The sequence below is a fragment of the Pituophis catenifer genome, unplaced genomic scaffold, assembly GCF_029215685.1.
Source record: "Pituophis catenifer annectens isolate HBS135680 unplaced genomic scaffold, rPitCat1.0.hap2 SCAF_7, whole genome shotgun sequence".
Taxonomy (NCBI): Eukaryota; Metazoa; Chordata; class Lepidosauria; order Squamata; family Colubridae; genus Pituophis; species Pituophis catenifer.
This window is the reverse complement of record NW_027256887.1, coordinates 73,847,229-73,874,353: the sequence shown is the minus strand read 5'-3', so window position 1 is coordinate 73,874,353 and position 27,125 is coordinate 73,847,229. Positions and strand designations below refer to the sequence as shown.

Below are 27,125 nucleotides of genomic sequence, written 5' to 3'. Positions count from 1 at the left end.
GTCTGTGTCATAAATCACATTCTTCAATGAAGCACTTTCGCACTCTGTAGAAACCACGCCTCACATGCCGGCTCTGGTAAACTGAGATCCAACCTTGAAGAAGATATGTGTGGAATGTGCTTTTGAACGTGGCTGCTGAACTGCTCTGTCAGTCCTCCCCCCTTTCCTGTACATGGCAGCTCAAGAGCAGACCAGGAATGCTTTGTGAGTTGACAATACGTTTATGTCATACAATTTCAATTGAGATGCAAGAAGCTTTGACAATTATAAAATTACAAATCTGATCACTGCCATGTTTTTTTTTTTTTCCTTAATTGGGGCAATCTACAAACTTGGTTGGAAAAAAAAAAAAAAGAATGCAATGATTTTACCAGACAGGATTGAGGCGTTGCAAAATGTACTTTAGAAACCAAATTGTAAGTAGCAGAACATGAAATTAGGTTGTTGTGTGAGAGATGGGAAATATGTGTTACATTCCTTCCTCACATACACTTTAGTATTCGCAAAATATTTTTCACAGATTTGTCACGGATTACTAGACCTCTGTTTAAAATCCAGGTAGATCTCCATTTACATATCCTTGAAGCTGCTCTGTATGAACCTTCTCTTCCTCTTCATTCTCCGAACATCTTTTACTCATACATTGATTTTCCAAATCAGGAACCCTTTCCACCCAACTTCTAGTTCATCTTCATTCCAGTAAGCTCCCAGTCCTGTAGTGCCTTTGTGACTCTGAGAGTATTTCCACATAGGGAGTGCTCAAAAGCAGCTCTGGGTTTTAACCCCTCCATAACTGAGCTGAGTTTTGAATCAGTTTCAGAACAACACAATCGCATGGATTTTCTGGTTGTCTCTGGACACCAGTTAAGTTCTGACAAAATTGAGGACAGATAATTTCCCGATTGTGACAATACTTCCGTTCTTACAGGTGGCAGTTTCAGCCTAAGTTAAGGGAAATAGATAAATTGATAGGAGTTTTATCTCTTGTCCTCTCAGGAGAAAGCAGGCATCCTAAGTACTAGCTATCTGGACTTTTACATGTCTTGTGTAAGAGGTGAAGGTGGGATTACTCCAATTATGATGTGGAAATGCTTCAAAATGAGTTCCAATTCTTGCAGCCTAAAAAGCATGAATTTTGTTTGGAACTTGCCATTTCGGTCAATGTTGCAAACGATAATCATGTTCTTTCAAGGCATTCAGAAAACCCACAGTAGCAAAGAAGATGCCACGTAGTCTTCCCAACTCAATTCAGATCTTTAATAAAAAGAAGAATGATTATGTAGCCGGGTACCTTCACCCATTGCAAACATTTATTTTGGGACAAGTCAGCCCACAAATACATTTAAAGAAGAAAGAAGTCCCCAGCATTCAGGGTTGGAATTAGTGCGAAGAGGTTCAGCAGCCTACTTCAAATTATTTTGAATCAGCATTTATTCAATGGGGTTGCTGATTTTCAGTAGATAAGGAAGATGTACGAGGCTATATTTATTAGCCAAAAGGGGCACATTCCATTATTTTGAATTATTTTTTCATTTAATTGCCAAGTCTTGTGTATCCAGTTTCAAACAAGTATTATAATATTCAGTATAATCAAAGGCCTTGATTTCAAAAGTAACTTTGCTCCATTTTCTGGGTTTCTGGCGGCCATTGGGAGTTTCCAGCACAAAATTTTTAATGGCCAACATTGGAAGTGTGAAATCCCGGTAGATCATTTCCATTCCCCAAATCTGCAGGAACACAAATACAGTTAGCCTCTTTACCAGCTTAAGTAAGTCACAAGCATAGATTTCCACCTTTGGGGAAAATGTCAGTGAACTACAGAAACATTCATCTCCCAGTGTTTGAGTTGCCTGGTTTTACCAAAGAGCAGAACAAAAATAATTCCTTCCAGAGCCTATAGATTGACTGCTAGAGATTTTCTTCAAGGATACATAGCATTTAAAAGGACAGATGTTCTCTGCCCCTACCCCATTTTTTTTTATAGTCTGAAAGTTACATGTTATGCTGATCATAGTTTCTTAGATAAACTAGAATTTCTGGATTCACCCACGATGACAAGCTAAATCAAAATAAAATGCATTATGGCTTTAAGCATAATCTGAACAAGAGGCTACCAAATAATTATCTACTGAGTTCTTGTGCCATGTAAAGACCCTGTAAAGCTTTCCTAAATGCACAACCATCAAGTTGTGGAAGTTTACCTGAGACCCATTGTGTTATCTGAAACCTTTGACAAGCTTTGGCTTCACACTCTTGATTTCCACAGATCAATAAAGACAGAAAAAGCCTGTTAAATTCCTGTCCTTGATGAACACATTCTGCAAGATCCTTTACAGAAGCCCAAAATAACAACAATAATAGAGGGAACAATCATCAGAGGGAAACTTGACTGAGGTCTGCCATGAAACAAATTAAGGTCTGACTAAGGAATGGAATATTTACAGAATCTGAACAGTGGTGAAATCCATTTTTTTTTACTACCGGTTCTGTGGGCGTGGCTTGGTGGGCGTGGCTTGGTGGGTGTGGCAGGGGAAGGATACTGCAAAATCTCCATTCCCATCCCACTCCAGGGGAAGGATACTGTGAAATCTTCATTCCCACCCAACTCTGGGGCCAGCCAGAGGTGGTATTTGCCGGTTCTCCGAACTACTCAAAATTTCCGCTAATGGTTCTTCAGAACCTGTCAGAACCTGCTGGATTTCACCCCTGATCTGAACCTTGGGATTTTAGAAATAAGTCTGATTTGAAAAATTAAATTCAACGTCCATCTGCCTAGTCCTTCCCACTGGCCTGCCGCTTTCTCCTCTCTAACATCTCTTTCTTCATTAAAAACTAAGCAAATAAGTATATTTAGAAAAAAAATGAATTCAAACTGTGCTTACCTGCCCACATTTATCACAACTGATGGAACTGCCTGGCTTCCAGTCTTTGAATTCGCGGGAAAGTGCCACACAATTGGGTGACTTTTTGTAATACAGGCTGCATAGAGAACAATTGGGCATTCTGTAATCTTTCATTCCTAAGGCGATTCTTGGAAAAAAAGCAAGACCTAACTGACAATTTTTGGGAAGGGGCTTCTTTGCTGACCTTTCTCTTCCTAGGTTGAGAGTAGTGCCTCTGTACACATATGGAATTACATATGGATAACATTTATTATAGTTGGCCTCAGTCAATCAGATGTTCAGACTTCAGTATTTGGCATTTTTATAGACGTGAGATAGGCAGATGTTGTGTTAAAGGTATATATATATATATATATATATATATATATATATATATATATATATATATATATATATATATATATATAGGTATATATATATAAGGAGCGCAGTGGCCCAGGGGCTAAGACGTTGAGCTTGTGGATCGAAAGGTCGGCAGTTCAGCGGTTCGAAATTCTAGTGCTGTGTAACGGGGTGAGCTCCCGTTACTTGTCCCAGCTTCTGCCAATCTAGCAGTTCGAAAGCACGTAAAAAATGCAAGTAGAAAAATAGGGACCGCCTTTGGTGGGAAGATAACAGCGTTCTATGCGCCTTTGGCATTTAGTCATGCTGGCCATATGACCACGGAGACGTCTTCGGACAGCACTGGCTCTTCGGCTTTGAAATGGAGATGAGCACCGCCTCCTAGAGTATATATGTATTTGCCACCAAAAAAGGCACCAGGTCTTATTTTCAGGGCGGGTCATCCACTGATTCACTTCACTTGTGCACTTCATCCCCAGCCTTCTTTTTGCTGTCAGAAGCCTTCAGGAACTACTTCTGCTGCCAGCAAGGCCTTCCTGAAGGCCTCTGCAGCTGATAACAGAGCTCCGGATCAATCCAGAACTGTTATTGGCTGCAGAGGCCTTCAGGAAAGCCTTCCCGGCTGCAGAAGAAATGGGCCAGCAAGGCAGGTGTCGGGATGCAAATGTCCAAAGGTAAGTAGTAGGGCAGCTCCACCCTTCCATTCCCACCCTATCTTAATTTTTACCTGTGCACCCTGGAGTGGGTGGGGTCTTAATTAGGGCTAATTTTGAGGGTAGGGCTTATATCGGGCACACATGTAAAAATCAAACTAGGACTTACTTTTGGGGTAGGTCCTATTTTCAGGGAAACACGGTATGTAAAGTAAAGTAAAGTAAAGTAAACTGATGGTGATTTTCCAATGCCAATGATGCCTTTTTTATATAAATGGGGCTGTACACATATTTTATTAGTTACTTGGATTGCAAGCACCTTTTCCTTCTAGAAAATTCCTGGGGAACGGTCAACCAGACTCTTGACTGAACTAACTTCAGTGTGTGCACATACATAGAAGAAGACCTCAGGAGGGCCGCAAAGAGAAAGAGCTAAAATGAGTTTCTTTCCTAATTCTCTATACATTAAGCAAGAAATGTTATTTCTGAAACTGAATCACAGCACTAGCCTTCTCCACCCTAGTGCTCTTCAGATATTGGATATCAATTCTTATTTCTCTCAGCTCCCATTCATGAGAGGTAATTCCACAATTTATTTGGAGGGCATCAGCTTGAAGAAGGCTGCTGCAGAGTTGAGACAAACTTGTTATTGAAATGGAGAAGGTAAGACATGTTTCCCAATAGAACTAGCACTTAAGACATATACATACACACACACACACACACATACATACATACATACATAAATAAATATATACCATTTCATAGTGGTTTACAGTAATCTCTAAGTGGTTTATAGAGTCAGCATATTGTCCCCAACAATTTTATCGATCTTGGAAGGATGGAAGTTTGAGTCAACCTTGAGCTGGTAAGGCTTGAAGGAATTGAATTCCTGGCATGGCAGAATTAGCCAGCAATGCTACATCCTTACCACTGCGCCACTGGCTCTTCCCAATGTTATAAAGAATAGAATAGAATAGAATAGAATAGAATAGAATAGAATAGAATAGAATAGAATAGAATAGAATAGAATAGAATAGAATAGAATAGAATAGAATAGAATAGAATAGAATAGAATAGATTTTTTTATTGGCCAGGTGTAATTGGAAATAGAGTCCAAAAGCACAGAGCAACTCCCTCACCTGAAGTTGGAATTAATGTTGATGTGGTGCATATTCTCTATTTTGCGCAGGTCACTGGCACGGCAGACGGCCAGGTTGCAGTTTAGGCAACAGAAACGTACACTGTCTGGGTCGTGTAGCTGGCGCTGCTGCTGAAGTTTCATATCCCGCAATTTCCTGCTGATCATGGCTTCATGCTGCAATTTTGCAATCTATAGGAAAGAATCAAAGAATCTGTGTCCCATGCATATGAACGTATGGTATATTGTGACTTCATTCTGCAGGTATGCAAGATTGCTAAGTGATGGCAAGCCTAGTACTCCCGGTTACTATTGTTAAGCAACAATCATGGGTTGTTATGCAAGGACTTCCTTGCAATTTTTTTCCAGCTTCCAATGAGCAAGATCAATGGGGAAGCCAGCAGGAAATTTCAAGCGCCAGATGGTTGGCAAGGAGACTGACATAAGTGACTGCTGCCAGGTGCAGGTGAGTATGCAAGGGGTTGGTGTTGCATGCTGAAAGCAAGATGGGGCTTGGAGTGGCTGCTGAAGGAATGTGTGAGGAGCTGATGTAGCATGACATGAACATGGGATGGCTGTGGCAGGATGTACAAGGATGCACGACAAGCCAGTGAGGCATTGCATCAGTGGGAGGGTGGGGGTTGGAGGTGGTTGCTGCAGAGTGGGAAAGCCTTACCCAAGTGACTTGTGATTTTCCCTGCTGGCTTCCCCATTGACTCTTCTCGTGACTGTGGGATGCTGCAACCATCATCAATAAAAGTCAGTTGTCAAGCATCCAGATTGCAATCATGTGACTAATCATGTGACTATGGAAATGATGGAATGGCCCAAGACCCAATTGTAAATATGAGTTCCGTTGCATCAGGGGTGGGTTCTAAATTTTTTTACTACCGGTTCTGTGGGCGTAGCTTATTTCATGGGCGTGGCTTAATGGTCATGTGACAATTCTTTAGGATTTAGCAGAGGTACTGGTCTACCAGGCTTTTAACTGCTTGCAGAGCTGTACTGGTCTACCTATTTATTTTTTGCAGACACTGGTCTACTCATGTATTTTTGCAGGCACCGGTCTACTCATTTGTTTTGGGAGGCACCGGTCTACCACCAAACTGCCTTTTACCACTGATCAGCTGTAGGGTGGCCGTTTGAAGCCGGCGGCAAGAGTTTAAACAGTTTTTTTCCTTATAGCCTATCAGCTGGGACTCAGGAGGCAGCAATAGATTGGGGGTGGGGCAAAATAAAAGGTAAGAATAACGCGGGGGTGGGGTGGGGGGGGTAGAACCAGTTCGGTGATGTCATATCGTCACCACTACCGGCTCGGCGGAACCGGAAGGAACTGAGAGGAACCCACCACTGCGTTGCATTATAACTCTGAACAGTCATGGAATGAGGAGTTATTAACTGAGGACTACATGAATTGGAAACCTCTCACTGAACCAGTAACTTCTCAAACTCTGGAAGAAAAGACCTTATAACAGCTTTCTCTTAAAAGATTCTTTAAAAAGGGATAGTGGTTGTAAAATCAAACAACTCTCCAATCTTCTGGCACGTATGGTTTCAAAATCCATGTAAGTAGCCTGAAGTTCATCCTTAATGTTCCATAATGCTCAACTGGTCCACATTCAGATAAGAACTGGAACTATCTAAAAATTCCTGCAATTTATTTTTTTTTACAAGTACCCAGCTACATCCCTAAGATAACACTGAAACCAGGCTTCCAAATTAGGGATTCCATAAGTCCCAATCCTTAACAAATAGCTCAAAGTCCCTCCCCCACCTTTAGAAGACTGTAATTTGAGACTATGACCTACGATTAAGGTGATGTACAGTGGCAGCAAAAGAATAAATAAGAGCACATTCTCACAGCATGTCAGAATCTGGCTTGCTGTGTTTCCCACTAAATTAGTACTTTATTGTTATTCTTTCTCAAAGCCTAAATATCAAAGGCTACTTTCTTGGCCTTTCCTGGAAGTTCTTTTACCTTTTGGTGGTATTCTGTCTCGGGCATCTCCTGCACCCATTTTATGGCACTCTCCATCAGGACCTCCAAAGTTTCATTAAGCCTCTCACGGGCCACCTCCTTGCTGTTGGATTTGGCCAAAACAGAACAGATGCTGTTTGGGGCACGGGCACGGCCTCTGGCCTTAAGAAAGAGAAAGAAGAGCACCTGCATTCATCTCCAAAGATCAAGCCCACTAATGTTCCACTTGTCCTCAAGAACATACATGGATCAATCAAAAACCACCCTTCAGTTGAACTCTTATTGTTCTCAATGACCCAGCATTAACAACACTCCTCCTTTCCTTTCCAGACACCTTCTGCAGGTGTCAAGGTGCATTGGAATAAGGTTGTCAAAATGGACTGACCTGCATCATGCCAATTTCATTTGTCATCAGCCCATAACGGATTATGATATTACACTCGGGGATGTCCAGCCCTTCCTCAGCCACGCTGGTGGAAAGAAGAAGGTTGAGTAGCCCCTTTCGGAAGCGATGGAGAACATCTTGTTGTTCTTGCTGAAAGAAACACCCAAGACAAAATTAGAAAGCTTGTTAATTTGATCCTGGAGTGAAACTGGGATGCTCAATCCCAGAAGGCAGAAGCGGGCTTCCTTTAAACACTCTTACCAGACCTTATTCAACTAATCTATAGACCAGAGGTGGGGAACTATGGCTGGCTGGCTCAGGAATTCTGGGAGTTGAAGTCCAGAGGTCATAAAGGGGCCATAGTTCCCCACTCCTGGTATGGACTACATCTGGCAAGGCCTTTCTTTTTTCTTAAGGCATTCTGTGCCATAGGATTTCATTGCACTGGTATGTTTCTGTCTTGCCAAAACAATAGCATGTTTAATTTGATTTAAAATGTCATTTTGCGTTACTGTATTTACTCTTCTTTTGTAGTAACCTAATAAAACAAATCAATACTATCAGTAGTATTGTATTAATGTAAATGAAGCGGGCTCTGATAGATGACCACTGGATAACTTTCTATTCACTCTATTCTAAAAAGCAATGCATCCGGTTGGAAGTACAAACTCAGCCAAAATCCTTTTGGTTCCTCTAGGAGGCCTCTAAGTTGTCAGAAGAAAGGAACATTCTAATGACATACATCTTAAGGGTTGGTTAGGTCAAGGGGATCCACATGAGTTAAAAGTTGTCTATCGTCAGAAGATGATTTGAATCTATGCTTCAGTAATCTACAAAAAGAATTATAACTGTTTTGCAAAGAAACTCAGTAATTAGGAAATGTCAATTAAAAATGACAAATGTATATGACCATATGAATTGCTGAGTTAACAGAATCCTTTGTCTAGAAGGGTACAAAACCATTGTACCTAATTTCTGTCTTTGTTCAACGCTTCATGTACAGAGCCTTAAACCTATTGCGCAATATATAAATTTGTCTCTGATTAACCCAAAAGTTGTGTTTGTCTTATTAAATCCACAACAGTATAGTAATATAATGTAGTAAAAAAGTGTTATCTGGCTGCACTTTGCTATGATTTCCTCTCCGGAGCCACCCGAGGCATCCTTGGTGAGCAGAAAATCAGGTTTAAGGAATGACTACTTAAAAAGTTGATGTGTCCCCAGCAGTGCTTATAAATCAGGGCTGTGCAAGATTTTCAATTCAAAGGCAAAAAGGTGCTTTAAAGTATGGGGAAGTGCGAATGTAACTTCTTGACTAAGTTACATCAAATGATAGCTTGTACATGTGACCCTACATTACAGATTAGTTGTCATAGAAAGAACTTTAGTTTCACCGAACATCACTTCTAACCAAGGGTGAAATCTACATACGTTCCTTACTGGTTCGGAAGCGCACACGCCCCACGCATGCGTGCTTCGCTCGCATCACATGTGCACACAGACCTTCTGTGCATGCGCAGAAGGTAAAAAATACATTACGTCCTGGTTAAAACCAGGAAGTAATGACACCCGGGCGGGTGGGCGAAGCTTTGCTCCGCCATCACTACCGGATCGCTGAACCACTGGCCAGGACCACTACCGGATCAGGCGATCCAGTCCGATCCGGGAGCATTTCACCCCTGCTTCTAACACTGATCATTGCTGCTGGAGTTTCTTGATATATTCAGCTACCAGGCCACAAACCACGAGAAATCAAGTCATCTTGTTTGTGAGACTGCTGATATTCAAAGAAGCTCTTTTATGTATGTAATGGTATGTGAAAATGACCTTGGGAGACTGGGCAGCAATCAGATAATGAAACACCATAGCCCAAAGCTGGCTAGTGGATGAGGCAAAGACCCTCTCTAGCCCCTTGAAGGAGAAGGGAAAAATATACTTTTTAAACTTGCAGGATTCTGTCACTGTAGCACTAAAGTAAAATTAATTCATCTGGTTGTGTTTCCTATCCAGTCTGCCCTGCAAAGCCTCTGAATGAACTTCAGAAAACTGCAAAATATAGTTACTATATTGTTTTGAAACAAAGTTCCCCAAGTCATGTGTTTTTTGGGACCCTAAATAGTTTTTTCCCGTTTAAATAATGTTGGAGTGAAAGGTTTCTGTGTATTTACTCAACAGGGCTTTATTCCACACCAAAATAAGGAAGGCATTTTTTAAAAAATAGCTTGGCATGACACAGCACCAGTGGTGGTATTTAGCCGGCTCTATCCGGTTCAGGTGAACCTGTAGCGGCGATGGCGGGAGGCTCCACCCACCCACCTGGAGGTCATCACGTCCCGATTTTGACACTCTGCGCATGCGCGGAAGGTCCTACGCTCACATTTGTGAACCGGTAGTGAAAATAAGTGAATACCACCCCTGCACAGCACAGAACTGATACATTAAAACTTAGCTAGTCAGAGTCCATTTGAAACATGTACAAGTAACAAAGGAATTGAGCTGTCCATTGTGGCTTTAGCATTAATTTCACTTTTGGAATTAAGGTAAGGAGTAAAGGTTATTTCCTATCAAATTAGCTGTCTGATTCCTGGCTTGGTCATACCAAACCAAATTAAACACAAATATTTTTTCTTGGATATTTTCTATACTTTGATTTGGAAAAGAATATTTACTAGATCAAATGAATGAAGGCAAAGGATAACGTTGCAGGTTCCCATCTGAGTCGGTCACCGGGATCAGAGGTTTGTTTTTCCAAGCTTTCGGACTTGTGCTGGATTCCTAAGGATGGGCTCCAGCATGAGCCCGAAAGGCTTGGAAGAACGAACCTCTGGTCCCAATAACCGACTCAGATTGGATCCTGTAAGATCAAATGAAATTATGCCTGTGGAATGTCCTTTGTCACCTTGCATACCCTTATAAATTGGCTTTCAGTCTTTTGGGGGGGGGGGGTCTCATCCCAATTAGACTTACAGTAGACCTGGGAATGGGATAGAGCAGTGATGGCTAACTTTTTCCGGACCCAAAGTGTGTGCGAACCCCCAAAATGCAATGCGTGCGGGGCCCCCGCGCATGCGCCCTGCATATGCATGCCCCTGCCCCGCATGCCCCCCACCCCAACATGTGCGGCCCCCTGTATGCGCCCGCCCCCTGCACATGTGCACATGGCCCTCCACACGTGCCCCCCACACATGCACGGCAGAGACTGGAAGACCAGCTGGCTGACAGGAGGCATATGTGCATGCGCAGCAGAGCTGAACTGGGGCGATAGCTCACATGCCCACAGAGAGGGGGCTGCGTGCCACCTCTGGCACGCGTGCCATAGGTTCCCCAGCACAGGGATGGAGGCTTTTCCACATTTTTTGTAGACTTACCTGCGTCATGTGTTTCGTCTGACTGCTGGAACCAGCCCCAGTTAGAACATCAGACTTGATCCCAAGTGCACACAAAGCCTGGTTACCCAGGACCCACTCATGTAATGAATAGGCACTCTGGCGTGTCCAGGTAAACACGATGCCCCGTGAGCTCTTCAGTTCTTGGAACTGGTCTTGCAGGACTTGTTGCAGCTTGCCAAGTTTGGGATTCTCGTAGCGACTGTCTTTAGCAAGGCCCAAGAGAGACAACCTGTTCTCTATAAACCAAAAGCATGGTGTGGTCTCAAATAAGGATGAGCAGCAAGGGAATCATCCCTGAATCTGACATGTATCTATAATATTTCTTGATCCTGTATCTTGGTTAGCATTTAACCCAAAAGATTAGCGTAGGTAGCAGTGAATAAGAAAATCAAAATCACACGAACAACGACAAGAAAAAACATAACCTAACACTAATATAGAGTGCGGTAGATTATATGACAGTAATAGCCATTACAGGGAGACTTTGATTTACAACCACAATTGGAACCAGAAAGCGCTAAGCAAGGTGGCTGTGTTGCGTATCCCATGTTATGACCTTTCTGCCACAGTTCTTAAGTGAATTACTGTAGGTGATAAGTGAATCATGTGGTCATGAAATGAATCCGGCTTCTCCCATTGAGAAGAATCAATCTTATTGGAAGCTGGCTGGAAAGATCACAAATGGGGATCACATGACCCCAGAACACTGCCATTGTTGTAAATACATGCCAGTTGCCAAGAGACTGAATTTTGATTACATGACAGTGGGGATGCTATGACAGGTCTGTCTGCCTGCCTGCCTGCCTGCCTGCCTGCCTGCCTGCCTGCCTGCCTGCCTATCTATCTATCTATCTATCTATCTATCTATCTATCTATCTATCTATCTATAAATAAATAAATAAATAAATAAATGGGGGGGGGTGAAGCTAGTTTGCCCTTTCATGATGCATCCTGGATAGTGCAACAGTGTGAACAAAACCTAAAAACCTAAAAATCTAAAAACCAAACCAAACTAAACCATAAGCCTAAGCCTAAGCCTAAACCTAAACCTAAGCCTAAACTTAAATGAACTAGTAATTGCTGGCAGCCAGACTACTCTGTAGACATTCCTGGCTTTCAAAATACATGGCAGGTTGAATTAAAATCAAAACCTGAATTAAAACCTTCTAGTTCTATAATTCTATGAATTTTTTTGGCAACCATGTTGTTATTTATCACCTTAGGGACAAACGGATATCTAGGAATTCACTCTGAATCAAAAAAAGAACCCGACACCATCACCTCCACCAATGTGAGACTACCCCATCCCTTCTCTTTCTCTAGCATTTCCATTACTGACGGACACTTACCATCGAAGAGCTGGAAAAGATATTGTTCGCTTTTCTGTGTCAATTTCTTAGTAGCACGTTCTATGTGGTAAAACTCATCCAGCATATTGAAGGCATCAATCATGCGCACAGTTTCATTGGTCAGCAGGGCGTCATTGTATTTCCGAAGGTGCAGGGCACAAACCCGGGTTTTTTGGCAACATTCTTTTGCTCCTTAATACCACAAAGAGAGCAAATGTCATGATAATGGTCTGTCACATTATCTTTCCATTGATCTGTTTCAGTCCATCTCATCTATAACCTCTTCACTTGTTCTGCATATGTAAAACAGAACATTCTTATCTAAGTAGAGTTGGTAAAAATAATAATAATAATAATAATAAATAAATAATAATAATAAATAAAAAAAATAAGGTTTCTAGTTTAAAAGTTGAGTATATGAGGCTGTAATTTCTTCTCTGCAGCTGTATTTCATTGCAGCACATTAGCCAGGGGTGGGGAATAACACATCCAAAGAAGCCATAGCTAATTTATCTTCTGTAAGCTTGTACTCAGCTCGTGAAGATTGAATCCATTTGCTTCTTTCAAACCTTAATGCTTTTCAACTTGCCAGTGAACGGGGGGGGGGGGGGGGGGGAGGAAAATGGAAATGTGGAGAATGTATGCAGAGATCTTGAGAGCATGGCAGCCATCAAGGTCACCACCGCAGGTGCTTGTTCAGATGGACTGTTCCCGTAACAAAAGAACATCTCATAATTGGACAATGTGATTATCCAGGGGTGGGGAGAAGGAGAAAGTATTGTTTCACTGGGCAAGCATTTGTGCGGGAAACCAGAGCTGGTTTTGTTTCTTTAGCACCAACATGGTGTATCCAATACAGTTTTACTTTTGGGAATTCAATTTTCTCAAGAGCGTTTCCTTATTTTGGGTTCGCTAATTGGATGGTTGACACACATGTATTCTAGGTAGTACAACTAACATAGGGCTGGAGGTGGGAAAAAAAATCAAGAAGATATTCAATCTGTCTCTGAACATTTCTGAGCCTGAGTGGCGTAGGAGGCTAATGCCTCCTACTAAGGCAGCATTTAACATCCAGCTGCCTGCAATTACTGCGAGTTCAATTCTCACCAGGCTCAAGGTCGACTCAGCCTTCCATCCTTTCTAAGGTGGGTAAAATGAGGACCCGGTTTGTGGGGGCAATAAGCTGACTTTGTATAAAATATACAAAAGTATGAAGGCTATTGCTTAACGCATTGTAAGCCGCCCTGAGTCTCCAGAGAAGGGCGGCATATAAAAATAAATAAATAAATAAATAAATAAATAAATAAATAAATAAATAAATAAATAAATAATAAATTTCTTCCAAATCCATGTATTCAGGTAGTCCCCAACCTGCAACCACAATTCAGCCCAAAATTTCTGTTACTGAGACATTTGTTAAGTGAGTTTTCTTGCCAGAGTTGTTAAGTGAATCACTACAGTTGAATCACACGGTTGTTAAGTGAATCTGGCTTCCCCATTGACTCTGCTTGTCAGAATGTTGCAAAAAGTGATCACATGACCCCAGAACACTGCAACCATCATAAATATGAGTCAGTTGCCAAGCATCCAAATTTTGATTACATGACCATGGGAATGCTGCAATGGTCACGTGAAAACTGCTCATAAGTCACTTTTTTCAGTGCCACTGTAACTTCGCACAGTCACTAAATGAACTGTTGTTAAGTCGAGGACTATCTGTATTACAAAGCCTCCTGTGGGATTCTCACCTTTCATTTCAAGCGCCACAATTTGCTGCTCAAAGACCTTGGTACCAAAGTTTGCAGTAATGTCAGGTACATTTAGGTAAGTATAAATCTGGGTCATTATCTCCCTGAGCTTTTCTCCAAATGGGTCCTGGAGATGATAAAAGGAGAAAAGTGGGGTAGGAGGAAATGTTAACCTTCTCATCTACACTGCTCATTAGTTTTGTTTCAACAGATTCCTGGTGATCTTACCTGCAACCTTGGTTCCGCCAGATCGTACTGTTTCTTGGGACATGGGACATGATCATCCAGATTCTGTTTATGTGTTGACATAATTCTTTCAGCATCCAGGTTAGCACAGATCTGGAAAGAATGATCACAGCTGTGTGACTACTTCAGGAAATAGGCCTAAGCCAATTGGTCTTAAATGCCAGTTGGAATGCCTTTAAGTGATGGGATGGTTGAAAGAGACAAAAACAAATTTGCCTGTGTATTTATACATACAGTGAATTATAAGCTGCCCGGTTCACACTTGAAGTGATTGACAGTAGTAATCCTTATCAATAAAAACAACCGATATCCCAACCAATCTGAATTATATAATTAAACTAATTAATCTAATTAATAGATCAGACATCCAGCCCTTGCTTATCAATGGAGACCGAGTGGAGCAAGTGGCCAGTTTTAAATTTCTGGGTGTTATCATAAAAGAGGACCTGACCTGGGACACTCACATTGCAGCATTGGTCAAAAGGGCCCAGCAGAGATTAGACTTCCTGAGACTTCTCAGGAAACAACAACTGAATGAAAAACTGCTGGTGACCTTCTACCGCTGCACCATAGAGAGTATTTTAATTTACTGCATCTGTGTATGGTTTGCCAATTGCATGGTAATTGCAGATAAGGCAGATAAGGCAGCACTCCAGAGGGTCAACGTCATTGCCCAGAGGATCATTGGTTACCCTCTCCCCTCTTTGGAAGAGCTTTATAGCTCCCGCTGCCTTAAGAAAGCTCAAAACATTCTTAAAGATGCATCTCATCCTGGGCACCCTTTTTTTTTAACTATTACCATCTGGCAGACGGTACAAGTCAATAAAAACAAGGACACATAGGCTGAAAAACAGCTTCTATCCCAGGGCAATAACCATATTGAATTCTACGGTATAGTGCAATGTTGGGTTTTCAATTTCAATTATATAGAATGTAAAGGATGTATGTTTGTGTTTTTATTTTTATAGTTATAATGTACACTGAAGACGGCATTTAATTTTGTTGTACCATGTGTAATGACACTAAAGTAAAGTAAAGTAAAGTAAAGTAAAGTAAAGTAAAGTAAAGTAAAGTAAAGTAAAGTAAAGTAAAGTAAAGTAAAGTAAAGTAAAGTAAAGTAAAGTAAAGTAAAGTAAAGTAAAGTAAAGTAAAGTAAAGTAAACTGCCCAAGTACCATCAGCAACCAAATGCTCAGGATGCTTCTTGAAGCCAAGATGTTGGAGGCATTCCTTATTTTGGAGGTTTAAATATTTCAAAGAGCAGGAGCAGCCAGTGAGGAAGAGTTGTTCTGGATCCTTATCTTCTTTTCCCCAGGGAAAGCACTTTATATATCTTAACTGGAGATGACAAGGATTCAGGTTTTTATAAGACCCTGTCTTATTTTCTTTTGGGCCCCAAAATAAGCACTAGGGCTTATTTTTTGGGGAAACATGATTTCAGAGTGATCAGTCCGGCTGGACGCACCACCCTCTCGGCACGCACACACAAGAGCCATCAAGCATGCTGGGACCAATGGTATCTGGCAGCAGCTGCAGCCTGCCGGTCCCTTGGCGCACTCTGAGGCTGCGCAGAGCATAAGACACGGAGTGGAAAGCAGGTGATCCCGACATGCGGAGCTGAAGGCAGGGGATCCCGATGCGCAGCACAGACTGCAGGCAAGCCAAGAGACATGAAGATGAGCCTCCCGCGGCAACTCGCTGCTCCAGCCCACCAACGCTTGGCTTTCCCGCAGCCTGTGTGGCACATCCAGATCACCTGCCTCCCCCTCCTGCCTCTGCTCCCTCCTGCCTCTGCCACCAAAGCTTGGCTTTCCCGCAGCCTGTGTGGCGCATCCAGATCACCTGCCTCCTCCTCCTGCCTCTGCTCCCCTCCTGCCTCTGATCCCGACATGCAGAGCTGAAGGCAGGGGATCCTGATGCGCAGCGCAGACTGCAGGCAAGCCAAGAGACATCAAGATGAGCCTCCTGCGGCAACCCGTTGCTCCAGCCCACCAACGCTTGGCTTTCCCACAGCTTGTGTGGCACATCCAGATCACCTGCCTGCCTCCCCCCTCTTGCCTCTGCTCTGCTCCTGCTGCTTGCACAGGTAATGTGGTGCGCGGGCTGCGGTTGCTGCCAGACACTGTTGGCCCATGCACGCTCACCGCCTTTGCTGGCCACGACTATCTGCCTTCACTAGGGCTTATTTTTGGGGTAGGGCTTATATTAGGCACACGTGTAAAAAACCAGGCTAGGGTTTATTTTCTGGATAGGTCTTATTTTCAGAGAAACATGGTATGCTCTTTGAAAATCCCACTATCAGTATGAAAGAGAACTGTGTTTGCAATGCAAAGCAACCTCCAAACTTATGACTATGCGGGGGGGAAAAAGAGAGGAACCCATAATGCCACCAAACTTCCAATACTTGAGCCGAGTGTCTTCTGTCAGACTCACCTCCAGGATGTGGGCCTTAGCTGCTTCCAGGGTATTTGAACTTCCAGTACCTAGAGAGGCTGTGAGTCCCAAAATCTGAGGTAAATCCTGTTGGCCTTTCAGCTTGCGATCCAAGTAGTTCTCCATAATCTTGTTATAAACAGTTCCTTTGTGAGTGTGGTGACACTCGTCAATCACCAATAGAGAGAAATCTGCACAAGATATAGAAAGTGATAAATCAGCTTTTATGCTAATTATAATGCATTCTTCTTTTAATAGACTGCTTGTGGGAAGGAAATGTCCTTATTCAGGAATATCTGCTGAATTGGAGAGTACAGGTAGTCCCTGACATACAACAATTCATTTAGTGACCGTTCAAAGTTACAACGGCACTGAAAAAAGTGATTTATGACCATTTTTCACATTGATGACCGTTGCAGCATCCTTATGGTCACCTGATCAAAATTCAGATGCTTAGCAATTGACTCATATCTATGACGGTTGCAGTATCCCAGGGTCATGTAACTGCCTTTTGTGACCTTCTAATAAGCAAGTCAATGTGGAAGTCAGATTAAGTCAGATTCACTTAACAACCGTGTTACCAACTTAACAAATGCAGTAATTCACTTAAAAACTGGGGCAAGAAAAGTCATAAAATGGGACAAAACTCACCTAACAACTGTTTCACTTAGTAACAAAAAAATTGACGCAATTGTGGTCTTAAATTGAGGATCACCTTTACATAGTTTGTGTTGATAGTGCGTATTAAAGTATAAATTTGGCCTGCAGCAGACAAAATCCACTGCTTGGAGATCTTCAAATGGTGGTTTTGATGCATTGTTTATTTCAACATGGAAAGGAAGATACAGATAGTCCTCGATTTACAACAGTTCATTTAGTGACCATTTGAAGTTACAACGGCACTGAAAATAATGACCATTTTTCATGCTTATGACCATTGCAGCATCCCCATGGTAACATAATAATAATAATAATAATAATAATAATAATAATAATAATAATAATAATAATAATAATAATAATAATAATAATTTTATTTCTATACCGCCCTTCTCCCGAAGGACTCAGGGCGGTGTACAGCCTATTTAAAAACACAAGACAAAACAGCAATTAAAATTTAAAATGATTAAATAATTTGGCTCAATTAAAACCCCAGAAATTTAAAATACCCCAATTTAAAACTATTATGTTGACAGCCCGGCCTGGCGGAACAACAGGGTCTTCAGTGCGCAGCGAAACACGCGGAGGTCGGAGATCTTACGTATTTCTGGGGGCAGTTCATTCCACAGGGCTGGGGCTCCCACAGAGAAGGCCCTCCTCCTGGGTGTCGCCAGCCGACATAACTTGGCCGATGGCACCCTGAGGAGACCCTCTCTGTGGGAGCGGACTGGTCGGTGGGAGACTATTGGTGGCAGAAGACGGTCTCGAAGGTACCTGGGTCCTATGCCATGAAGCGCTTTAAAGGTGGTAACCAACACCTTGAATCGCACCCGGAAGACCACCAGGAGCCAGTGCAGCTCGCGCAGGAGGGGTGTCACGTGGGCACAACGAGTTGCGCCCATAACCACCCGCGCGGCCACATTCTGGACCAGCTGGAGCCTCCGAGTGCTCTTCAAGGGGAGCCCCATGTAGAGAGCATTACAATAGTCCAACCGGGAGGTAACAAGGGCGTGAGTGACCGTGCGCAGGGCGTCCCGGTCCAGAAAGGGCTGCAACTGGCGGATCAGGCGAACCTGATAAAAGGCCCCCCTGGCCACGGCCGTCATATGCTCTTCTAAAGACAGCCGTGCATCCAGGAGGACACCCAGATTGCGAGCCCTCTCCGTGGGGGGCAAAGATTCACCCCCAATAGTCAACGATGGCACCTGTTGACTATATCGGGGCGCCAGAAGCCACAGCCACTCGGTCTTGGAGGGGTTGAGTCTGAGCCTGTCCTTCCCCATCCAGACCCGCACGGCCTCCAGGCAGCGAGACATCACATCAAGGGCATCGTTGGGGTGGTCCGGGGTGGAGATGTTTTACATTCAGATGATTGACAACTGTATTTCTAACAGTTGCAGGGTTCAGGAGTCATTTTGAGACCTTTGAGACAAGCAAAGTCAACGGAGAACCCAAATTCATTTAACAATCATGCTACTAATTTAACAACTGCAGTGATTCATTCAAATGAGGCAAGAAACTTTGTGAAATGGAATAAGTTCACTTAACAATTTTTTCACTTAACATTTTGGGCTCAATTGAGGTTGTACGTTGAGGACTACCCGTACCACATATTCAAGCTGGTTTTAGAATATCAAAAGATATTAATGTTGACACACACGCTGGATAATTGGGAAAAATCAGAAATATGTCATTATGTCCTCCATTGATTGTAGAAAGGCCTTTGGATGTGTCAATCATATTAATCGATGAACAGGGTTTAGAAAAACAGTAATCCGAGAACAAATTCGGAAAGTTCTGTAAAGCACTACGAAGAACTATATAAGTCTAAGTGCTATTGCTATTGTTATCTCTTTGTGCTTATGTGAAACCTAAACATCGGATAGGAAGCCACAATCTTTGTGGTACCTTCTTGGCAGCAAGAAGTGGGACAAGGCTTTATAATCTGTCCTATTTATTCAAACTGTATGCTGAATATCATCTCCTTTTATTTACCCCATTATCCCTTGTGTTGGTGGAGTCTGGGCAACTGAATGGATCTGAGTGTTTACTGGCCGGATGCCCTTCCTGTCGCCAATGTGAAGTTATATTCAGCAGATATATTCTCATCGTGCCCAGAGAGAGAAATATCTGCTCTACCCAGGATCGAACTCTGGATCCACCTCAGTGATGGGTTACCCCCGGTTCGGACCGGTTCTATAGAACCGGTAGTAAAACCGAAGGGAGGCTCCGCCCACCGACCCCGACATCATCAGAACACTTCTGCGCATGCGCGCGGCCCTGTTGTAAACCGGTAGTAAAGGTGAGTAGAACCCACCCCTGATCCACTTAGGATCAAACTGTATGCTAAATATGCAATTGGCTACGACACTGAGCTTGTCGATCAGAAAAGTAGGCAGTTCGGCAGTTCGAAACCCTAGTACAGGTCTCCTGCGTGAGCCGGGGGTTGGATTAGATGACCTCCAATGTCCCTTCCAACTCTGTTACGGTTCCTGAAAAGCTGGATTGGAAGAGTATGGTTTTAAAATTGGACGAAAACAACAACTTGTGCTTATACTGTACCCAACACAGTTTAATAGCTGAAAATGGAAATGATCTGGAAGCTTTAGTAATGAAAGTCAAGGAACACAGTGAAAAAAACTGGGACTAAAACACAAAGAAGGCCAAATTAATGACAACTGGAATAGCAACTAGTCTTGTAATTGATAGTGAAGAGGGAGATAGCTTCTGCCTTTTAGGACTGATTATCAGCAGTAAAGCACCAATAGTCAGGAAATAAAGCATAGACTAGTATTTGGTAGAATAGCAATGAAAGCCTTGGAAAAAACTGTCAAATGCTATATTGTGTCTATATTAGGGGTCCCCAACCTGTGGGCTGCAGCCCACTACTGGACCATGGTCTGTTGGCCACCGGGCTGCTTGAGTGGCTGGCAGGGGCACGTGTGTGTGTGCATGTGCACACACACACCATTCATGCTAGTGTTGGGAAATAGCCATATTAGTCCCTGCATTTTTCTTGGCAATATTTTCTGAAGTGGTTTCTTATAGTCCCTTCTTTCTAGGGCTAAAAGAAAGTAACAGGCCCAAAGCAGTGGTGGGTTTCAAATTTTTTTACTACTGGTTCTGTGGCCATGGCTTGGTGGGCATGGCATGGCTTGCTGGGCGTGGCTTGGCGGGTGTGGCAGGGGAAGGATACTGTAAAATCTCCATTCCCACCCCACTCCAGGGGAAGGATACTGCAAAATCCCCATTTCCTCCCGATCAGCTCGGACTCGGGAGGCAGAGAATAGATGGGGGCAGGGCCACTCAGAGGTGGTATTTACCAGTTCTCCGAACTAGTCAAAATATCCATTACCGGTTCTCCAGAACTGCTCAGAACCTGCTGAAACCCACCTCTGGCCCAAAGTAACCCAGCTGGCTTCCTAGCTACAGCAGAATTAGAATTTAGGGGTCCCCAACCCCTGGTCCGTGGACTGGTACCAGGCCACGGCATGCTAGGAACCGGGCCACACAAACAAGTGAAGCCCCCATCCATGAGATGCAGGCAGCATGTGAAATCATGCCCCCTCTGGTCTGTGGAAAAACCTGTCTCTGGTGCTCAAAAAGTTTGGGGCCGCTGTATTAGTTTCTTCACATTTGGGATTCTATAACATTGGGAGGATTGTCAAGAGGCAGAATGTCTCTATTGCAAGTGGATTGTGGCTGTCGAAATTCCCCCTTGGCTGGGGCTCCAGTTAAAACCAGTTCTTGGTTTCATTTTTTTTAGCAAAAACCAAAGTCCACGGAGCTGTCACTAGGCATAACAGAGCTTTGCAAGCGTGTGGTGTAACTTTTCGGTTATAGTACTAACTCTAAAAAGCCACTTGGCAATTGGATTTAGAGAAGAGTAGACATACAATGTAACATGGAAGGGGAAATGGAGAGATTCCGTTCCCAATTATTCTTGATCAAACGTTGCTAACCATGGAAAGGAATCCTTTTCCATTTACTTCATTATCCATTTTACTTCCCAGAAAAATTACCGGTAGGTCAGTTACTGGTCACAGAGTTCTCAGTGAAGAGTGCAACCTGAAATGTGGCTAAATTGAAATGTAATTTGTGTTTCATTCTTTGCTAGGGGTCTCCAAAAATTGTGATATTCAAATATGATTCACCTCCTTTTTCTTTAATACTAGGACTTTTGATAGTGAAGAATTATCCCCCAAGATTGTGGAAGATTCTACAAAAGCAGTTTCGAACTTGGATCTTCTTTCCCTGCTCTCAGAAGGAAGATCTGCTAATTTCTGGATGTTCCAATTGCTCTATCAGTGATCAAAGGGCTATGTTCAAAGGAGACAACAGAAATGATACAAAACAACCACAAGATAAAACACCCAGACACAAACTGAGCAACGTGGTATATGCAGTGAGCCATGTGCAGATCTGTACATTGGGGAAACAAAACAACCACTTCATAAACGCATGGCACAATACAGGAGAACAAACGCATCAGGACTAGATTCAGCAGTCCATCTGCATTTAAAAGACAAAGGCCACTCTTTTGAAGACAGCGAAGTCCACATTTTGGACAGCTGGTTTGAAAGTGGGGTCAAAGAAGCCATCTATGTCAAAACTGAACAGCCTTCTCTCAACGACATCATCTATCTCCAATCTACAACAAAGTCCTTTTAACAGTTCCAAGAAGTTTCCACACTCAATTGCACCAGGTGGCTCAGTGGCTAAGACACTGAACTTGTCGATCAGAAAGGTTGGCAGTTCGGCAGTTTGAATCCCTAGTGTAGGTCTCCTGCGTGAGCAGGGGGTTGGACTAGATGACCTCCAAGGTCCCTTCCAACTCTGTTATTGTTACTCAGGTGACCCTGATGACACAGATAAACCTCCAGGTGACCTTAACGACTCACTAAAAGAATGCAAAGGACCAGCTGTCTGCAAGGAGTATAAATCCTTCCATTCCCCACCATCCAATCAGAGCCGAAGAAGCTTCTTGGATGAGAAGCAAAATGTCTTCAAAGAAAAACCAAGAAGTCCAGTTGCCTCTTTAAAAAAAAAAACACCTTTGGGACAATAGAGACAACCGTGATCTTGAATTGGTGATTCACAGCTAAAACTGGATTATTATTACTGTATGCTGCTGCTCCCCTTCCCTGAAGAGACTGTGACTGTTCCAGTAATGGTCTACTGTGAATCTGCTATAACCTGCTTGGAGAATGAACTAAAGTTATTCCCTACAACTTGCTTCAGTCGGTGTTCCTCCTTAAATAGGCTAAGGGAGTGGCCAATTAGCCCCAAGCCTTACTCTCGAGGAGACCTCCTCCTGAGGAGCCACTCCTGCCTTTTGGCAGCTCTGCGCGCCCGTGCATCAAGAAGAGGCTCCTCCTCTACTTCCTCTTCACTTAAAGGAGCTTCTGGAGGTTCTGAAGGCCCTGGCTGAATCCCTGCCTCTGACACCACATCTTCTCCAGACTCCGCATTGTCTGACTCGAGTGCCAGCTGCACAGGCTGCTGGCGCAGCACCATACCAGCCTCCTCACTGTCAGAATCAGCTACAATCCACACAGGCCGCTGATGGGCCACAACATGGTCTTACTCCTTCTCCAGAACACTTTTTTCTATAGGCTCTAATAAATAGAAGCTCTTTCCACGTACAGGGAGTCTTCAACTTACAACCATTCATTTAATATCTATTCAAAGTTACAGCGGTACTGAAAAAAGTGATTTATGACCGTTTTTCACACTTAAGACCTGTTGCAGCGTCTCTGTGATCACATGATCAAAATTCGGATGCTTGGCAACAGGTTCATATTTATGACGGCTGGGCTGTCCTGGGATCATACGATTGTCTTTCTGCAATTTTCTGACAAGCAAAGTCAATGGGAAAGCCAGATTCACTTAACAACCACGTTAGCAATTTAACAACTGTGGCGATTCAACGGTGGCAAGAAAGGTTGCAAAATGGGCAAAACTCACTCGACAACTGTCTTGCTTAACAATGGAAATTCTGGGCTCAACTGTAGTCGTAAATTGAGGACCACCTGTATTCCAAGAAATAAAGTGATCTGGTTGTGGAACAGGAATCTGGGGCAGCTCATAACTTGATTGCTATTTGTAGTCCAGATACAAAAAGTTCATGTTTCTAGAGTAGATAGGTCTTAAAAATGATTCAGTAGAATGCCGAGTATAAATTGTGTGAGAGCTTGTATTTAATTATTATGCAATTACAAAACAAGAGCATATTTTGATAGGTTGTTATATTAAGTGATTAAATAATTCTGATTAAATGTATTTTGATCAAAACAATGAGCAAAACTGTTAGAATGAGTCACATTACATCAATATCAATAGCACTTAAGACTTACATATTGCGCCATTGTGCTTTGTAGCACTCTCTGGATGCTATAAAATGTCAGCATATGCCCTCAACAATCTGGATCTTCATTTTACCGGCCTCAGAAGGTTGGAAGGCTAAGTCAACCTTGGGCCCCATCAGGATCGAACTCCAGGCTATGGCAGACATTATATTTCTGTGCATCACAATACCCTTAGCCACTACCACTGACTACTCACCAGTCAGTTCCACATGCATTTCTTCTTCTTGGTTGCTGAGGGCATTATACAGGATTTGGGCTGTGCAGATTATCAGGTCGTGGCTCTTTACCATATCTGAGAAGAATAGCTTCTGGATACTATCACCACAAATAGATGTAATTTGGAATTGACTTTGTAAGAAACTGAATTCATTCTTCAGATGTTGGTCGACTAGAGGTACCTGCCAGGACAAAGGTGCTGTAGTGAAATATTTTCCAGGGGATAAAACAGACACCATTAGGCTGTGTACGTTTCCAAAATATTTGGGAAGAGGCGTTTTTGAACTGGAAAGAGCACAACTCTTTTCTGTTAAAGCAACTCCTTTTCTTCAGACGTACGTGTGCCTGAAGACAAAAAAAAACCTGTTCCTTTGTTTTAACTTGTTCAGAAACCTGGAAAAGGGGATGCTTTAAAATTAACAGAGGTGTTGTACTTGTTTATTTATTTATTTATTTATTTATTTATTTATTTATTTATTTATTTATTTATTTATTTATTTATTAGTTCGATTTATATATGCCGCCCTTCTCCGGAGACTCAGGGCGGCTTACAATGCATTAAGCAATAGCCTTCATACTTTTGTATATACCTGCTTAGTAGGGCTTTTGGGGGGCCCCTGAGCGGTGTTCTATTTTATGCAAAGTCAGCTTATTGCCCCCACAAACCGGGTCCTCATTTTACCTACCTCGAAAGGATGGAAGGCAGGGTGGATAAAAATCAATGATTTTTTTTAAAAAATCAAAACAATCTGATTTTTTTGATTTAAATCGGATTTTTTTTATTTAAATCGGATTTTTTTGATTTTTATCGAATTTATTTTAATAAAAAACTTTTGGAGTAAAAATCTATCGTAAGATAGTTTTCTATTTAAGATACATAAATAATTTAGTTTATTCAGCATGAAATGGAGCTTAGTTATGTAGCATGAGACTGTATATTCTGCAATACTGGGACTATCGGTGAGTCAACAGTGGGTCAAAGGAGTAGCAGAGATGACAGTTGCTCTTTAAAAATTATTGATTTAAATCAAGCCTTTTTACTAGTGATTTAAATCATGATTTAAATTGTGATTTAAATCAACTCGATTTAAATCAAATCCACCCTGATGGAAGGCTGAGTCAACCTTGAGCCTGGTGAGAATTTTGAGGTCCAAAGTGTTTCGTCTCTAAGCTGTTTGTAATCCAAGAAGCCATGGATTTTGGAAAACGATCTTCCACCACCCTCTATCTACTGGTACTTACTGTGTTGACTAACACAACCACCTTGTTCTTATCTTGACTCTCCAAGTGCTTCTTGCAAACGTAGACAGCCGCTCGGGTCTTTCCAGCTCCTGTTGGCAGCCATATGATTATATTCTTTCCTTCCAAAGCAGGCCCAATCACCTCCCACTGATAATCCCGCAGGTCCATTGGTTTGCGTTTAGAAAACCTGAACTATGATAAAAAAAAAAAAGAAAGGAAAATAATAATGAAGGCATGCAAACCAATTCAGCCCAATCTTCTAAGTTAATTTGTCTGTCCACATCTTGCTGGGGAAAAAAAACCATTTTCTATTATATAAACCCTGTGGCATGCAGAAGGGCACAATCAAGGTCATTTAAAAAAAAAACAGAAGAAGGGAAGAGATTTGACAGGGATAAGGAGAAGGCAACAGTTTAATCAAACGTACAAGAGAACTAAAGAATTAAAAATACAGTGAAGACAAGGTGAACAATACAGGTGGGAGTTCATTCTTTGCAGCTACCTGTGTAACTATTGATCAACCCCAGTCTAGTTTCCTTTTAGTTAGCTGGACCACCTCCCCATAAGTTGTCAAATTCTGGCTAGTGACAATAGAAATTAAACTCCAGCTGGAAAACACCATATTGTAGACCAGTGATAGCGAACCTTTTTTTCCTCATGTGCCAAAAACAAACACGCATGCACGTGCAACAGCACACACACATGTGCCAATACCCATAATGCAATACCCCGCAGCCCCACCCCCTGTGCATGCACATGTGACTCCCCCGTGCTCCCCCACCCCCTGTGCATGCACACGTGTCCCCCCCATGCCCTCGTGCATACGCGTGTGACCCCCATTTTGGTGCTAACAGGCCTCCCTGAAGCCTCCTGGGACCAAAAATCGGGGGACATGCCGCACCCCCTCACGCCCCATTTTGGGTCCCAGGAGGCTTTAGGGAGGCCTGCTAGCACCAAAACGGGGGGGGGGGGCGCTACACCCCCTATGCCTCGCTTTGGTGCTAGCAGGCCTCCCTGAAGCCTCCTGGGACCCAAAATGGGGCATGGGGGGGGCACCGCAACCCCCATCCTTCCCCCACGCATGCACGCGCAACCCCCCCACATGCAGAGGGCCGAAAATAAGCTGGCCAGTGGGAGGCGGCAGGCATGCACGGTGGAGCTGACCTGGGCGTCAGCTCGCGTGCCCCCAAAGATGGCTCTGCATGCCATCTGTGGCACGCGTGCCATAGGTTCACCATCACGGCTATAGACAAGACGGTCTAGAACTGTTAGAAACCAGTTCTTGAAGGTGGAGCAACCTTTACAAAAAATATCCTATTATTTGGATAAAGTATTTGGTTTGCTGGTTTTGAAAATCTTACCATCTAGTTCCACTTTCTTTTAATTTACTAAACTACACTTTCATGCCTATATTTTTCCACTTTCTGTACAGGCAGCCTTTGACTTACAGCAGTTCGTTCGTGACCATTCAAAGTTAAAACAGCACTGAAAAAAAGCGACTTGTGACCATTTCACACACTTATGACCATTGCAGCATCCCGTGGTCACGGGATCAAAACTCAACCGCTTGGCAACTACCAGTAGCTCATATTTATATGTTGGTTGTAATGTCCCGTGGTCAACTGATCGCCTTTTGCAAATTTCTGACGAGCAAAGTTAATGGGAAAGCCAGATACACTTCACAACCCTGTTACTAGCTGCAGTGATTCACTTAACAACTGTGGCAGGAAAGGTTGTAAAATGGAGCAAAACTCACTTAACAAGTGTTTCGCTTAGCAACAGAAATGTTGGCTTCAATTGTGGTTGTAAGTCGAAGAGTTTCTTTTGTTGCCTTGTGTTATCAATGCTTTAGGAGTCAATTTTAAAGGTTTTGGGGACTGACAGGGAAAGTATCCATGAGCTATTCAACAGAAAACCAAAAGCATTCTTTATATATCAACATTATCAGTTATACATCATATATAATGGAGCTAACTCTGGAAATTTGAAAGTATATTTGGGTGACCATTCAACAGAACAGTTATAATGGTGGGTATGGCTTTAATTAAAAGGCAATGTAATAAGTTGCTCTCC

General features: G+C 42.7%; 1 protein-coding gene across 1 annotated transcript; it reads right to left on the bottom strand.

Annotated features, from left to right (window-relative positions):
- Positions 1 to 1,318: 1,318 nt before the first annotated feature.
- On the bottom strand, positions 1,319 to 25,229 carry DHX58 (DExH-box helicase 58). Its single transcript, XM_070946672.1, has 12 exons — positions 25,053 to 25,229; positions 23,791 to 23,992; positions 16,567 to 16,757; positions 14,117 to 14,227; positions 13,889 to 14,015; positions 12,141 to 12,332; positions 10,771 to 11,027; positions 7,403 to 7,552; positions 7,018 to 7,179; positions 5,041 to 5,231; positions 2,883 to 2,979; positions 1,319 to 1,727 (listed from the first exon to the last, which is right to left on the bottom strand). Exons 1-12 carry the CDS (start codon positions 25,218 to 25,220, stop codon positions 1,530 to 1,532), a joined length of 2,046 nt encoding a protein of 681 aa, XP_070802773.1. The 5' UTR covers positions 25,221 to 25,229; the 3' UTR covers positions 1,319 to 1,529.
- Between the last annotated feature and the right edge of the window lie 1,896 nt (positions 25,230 to 27,125).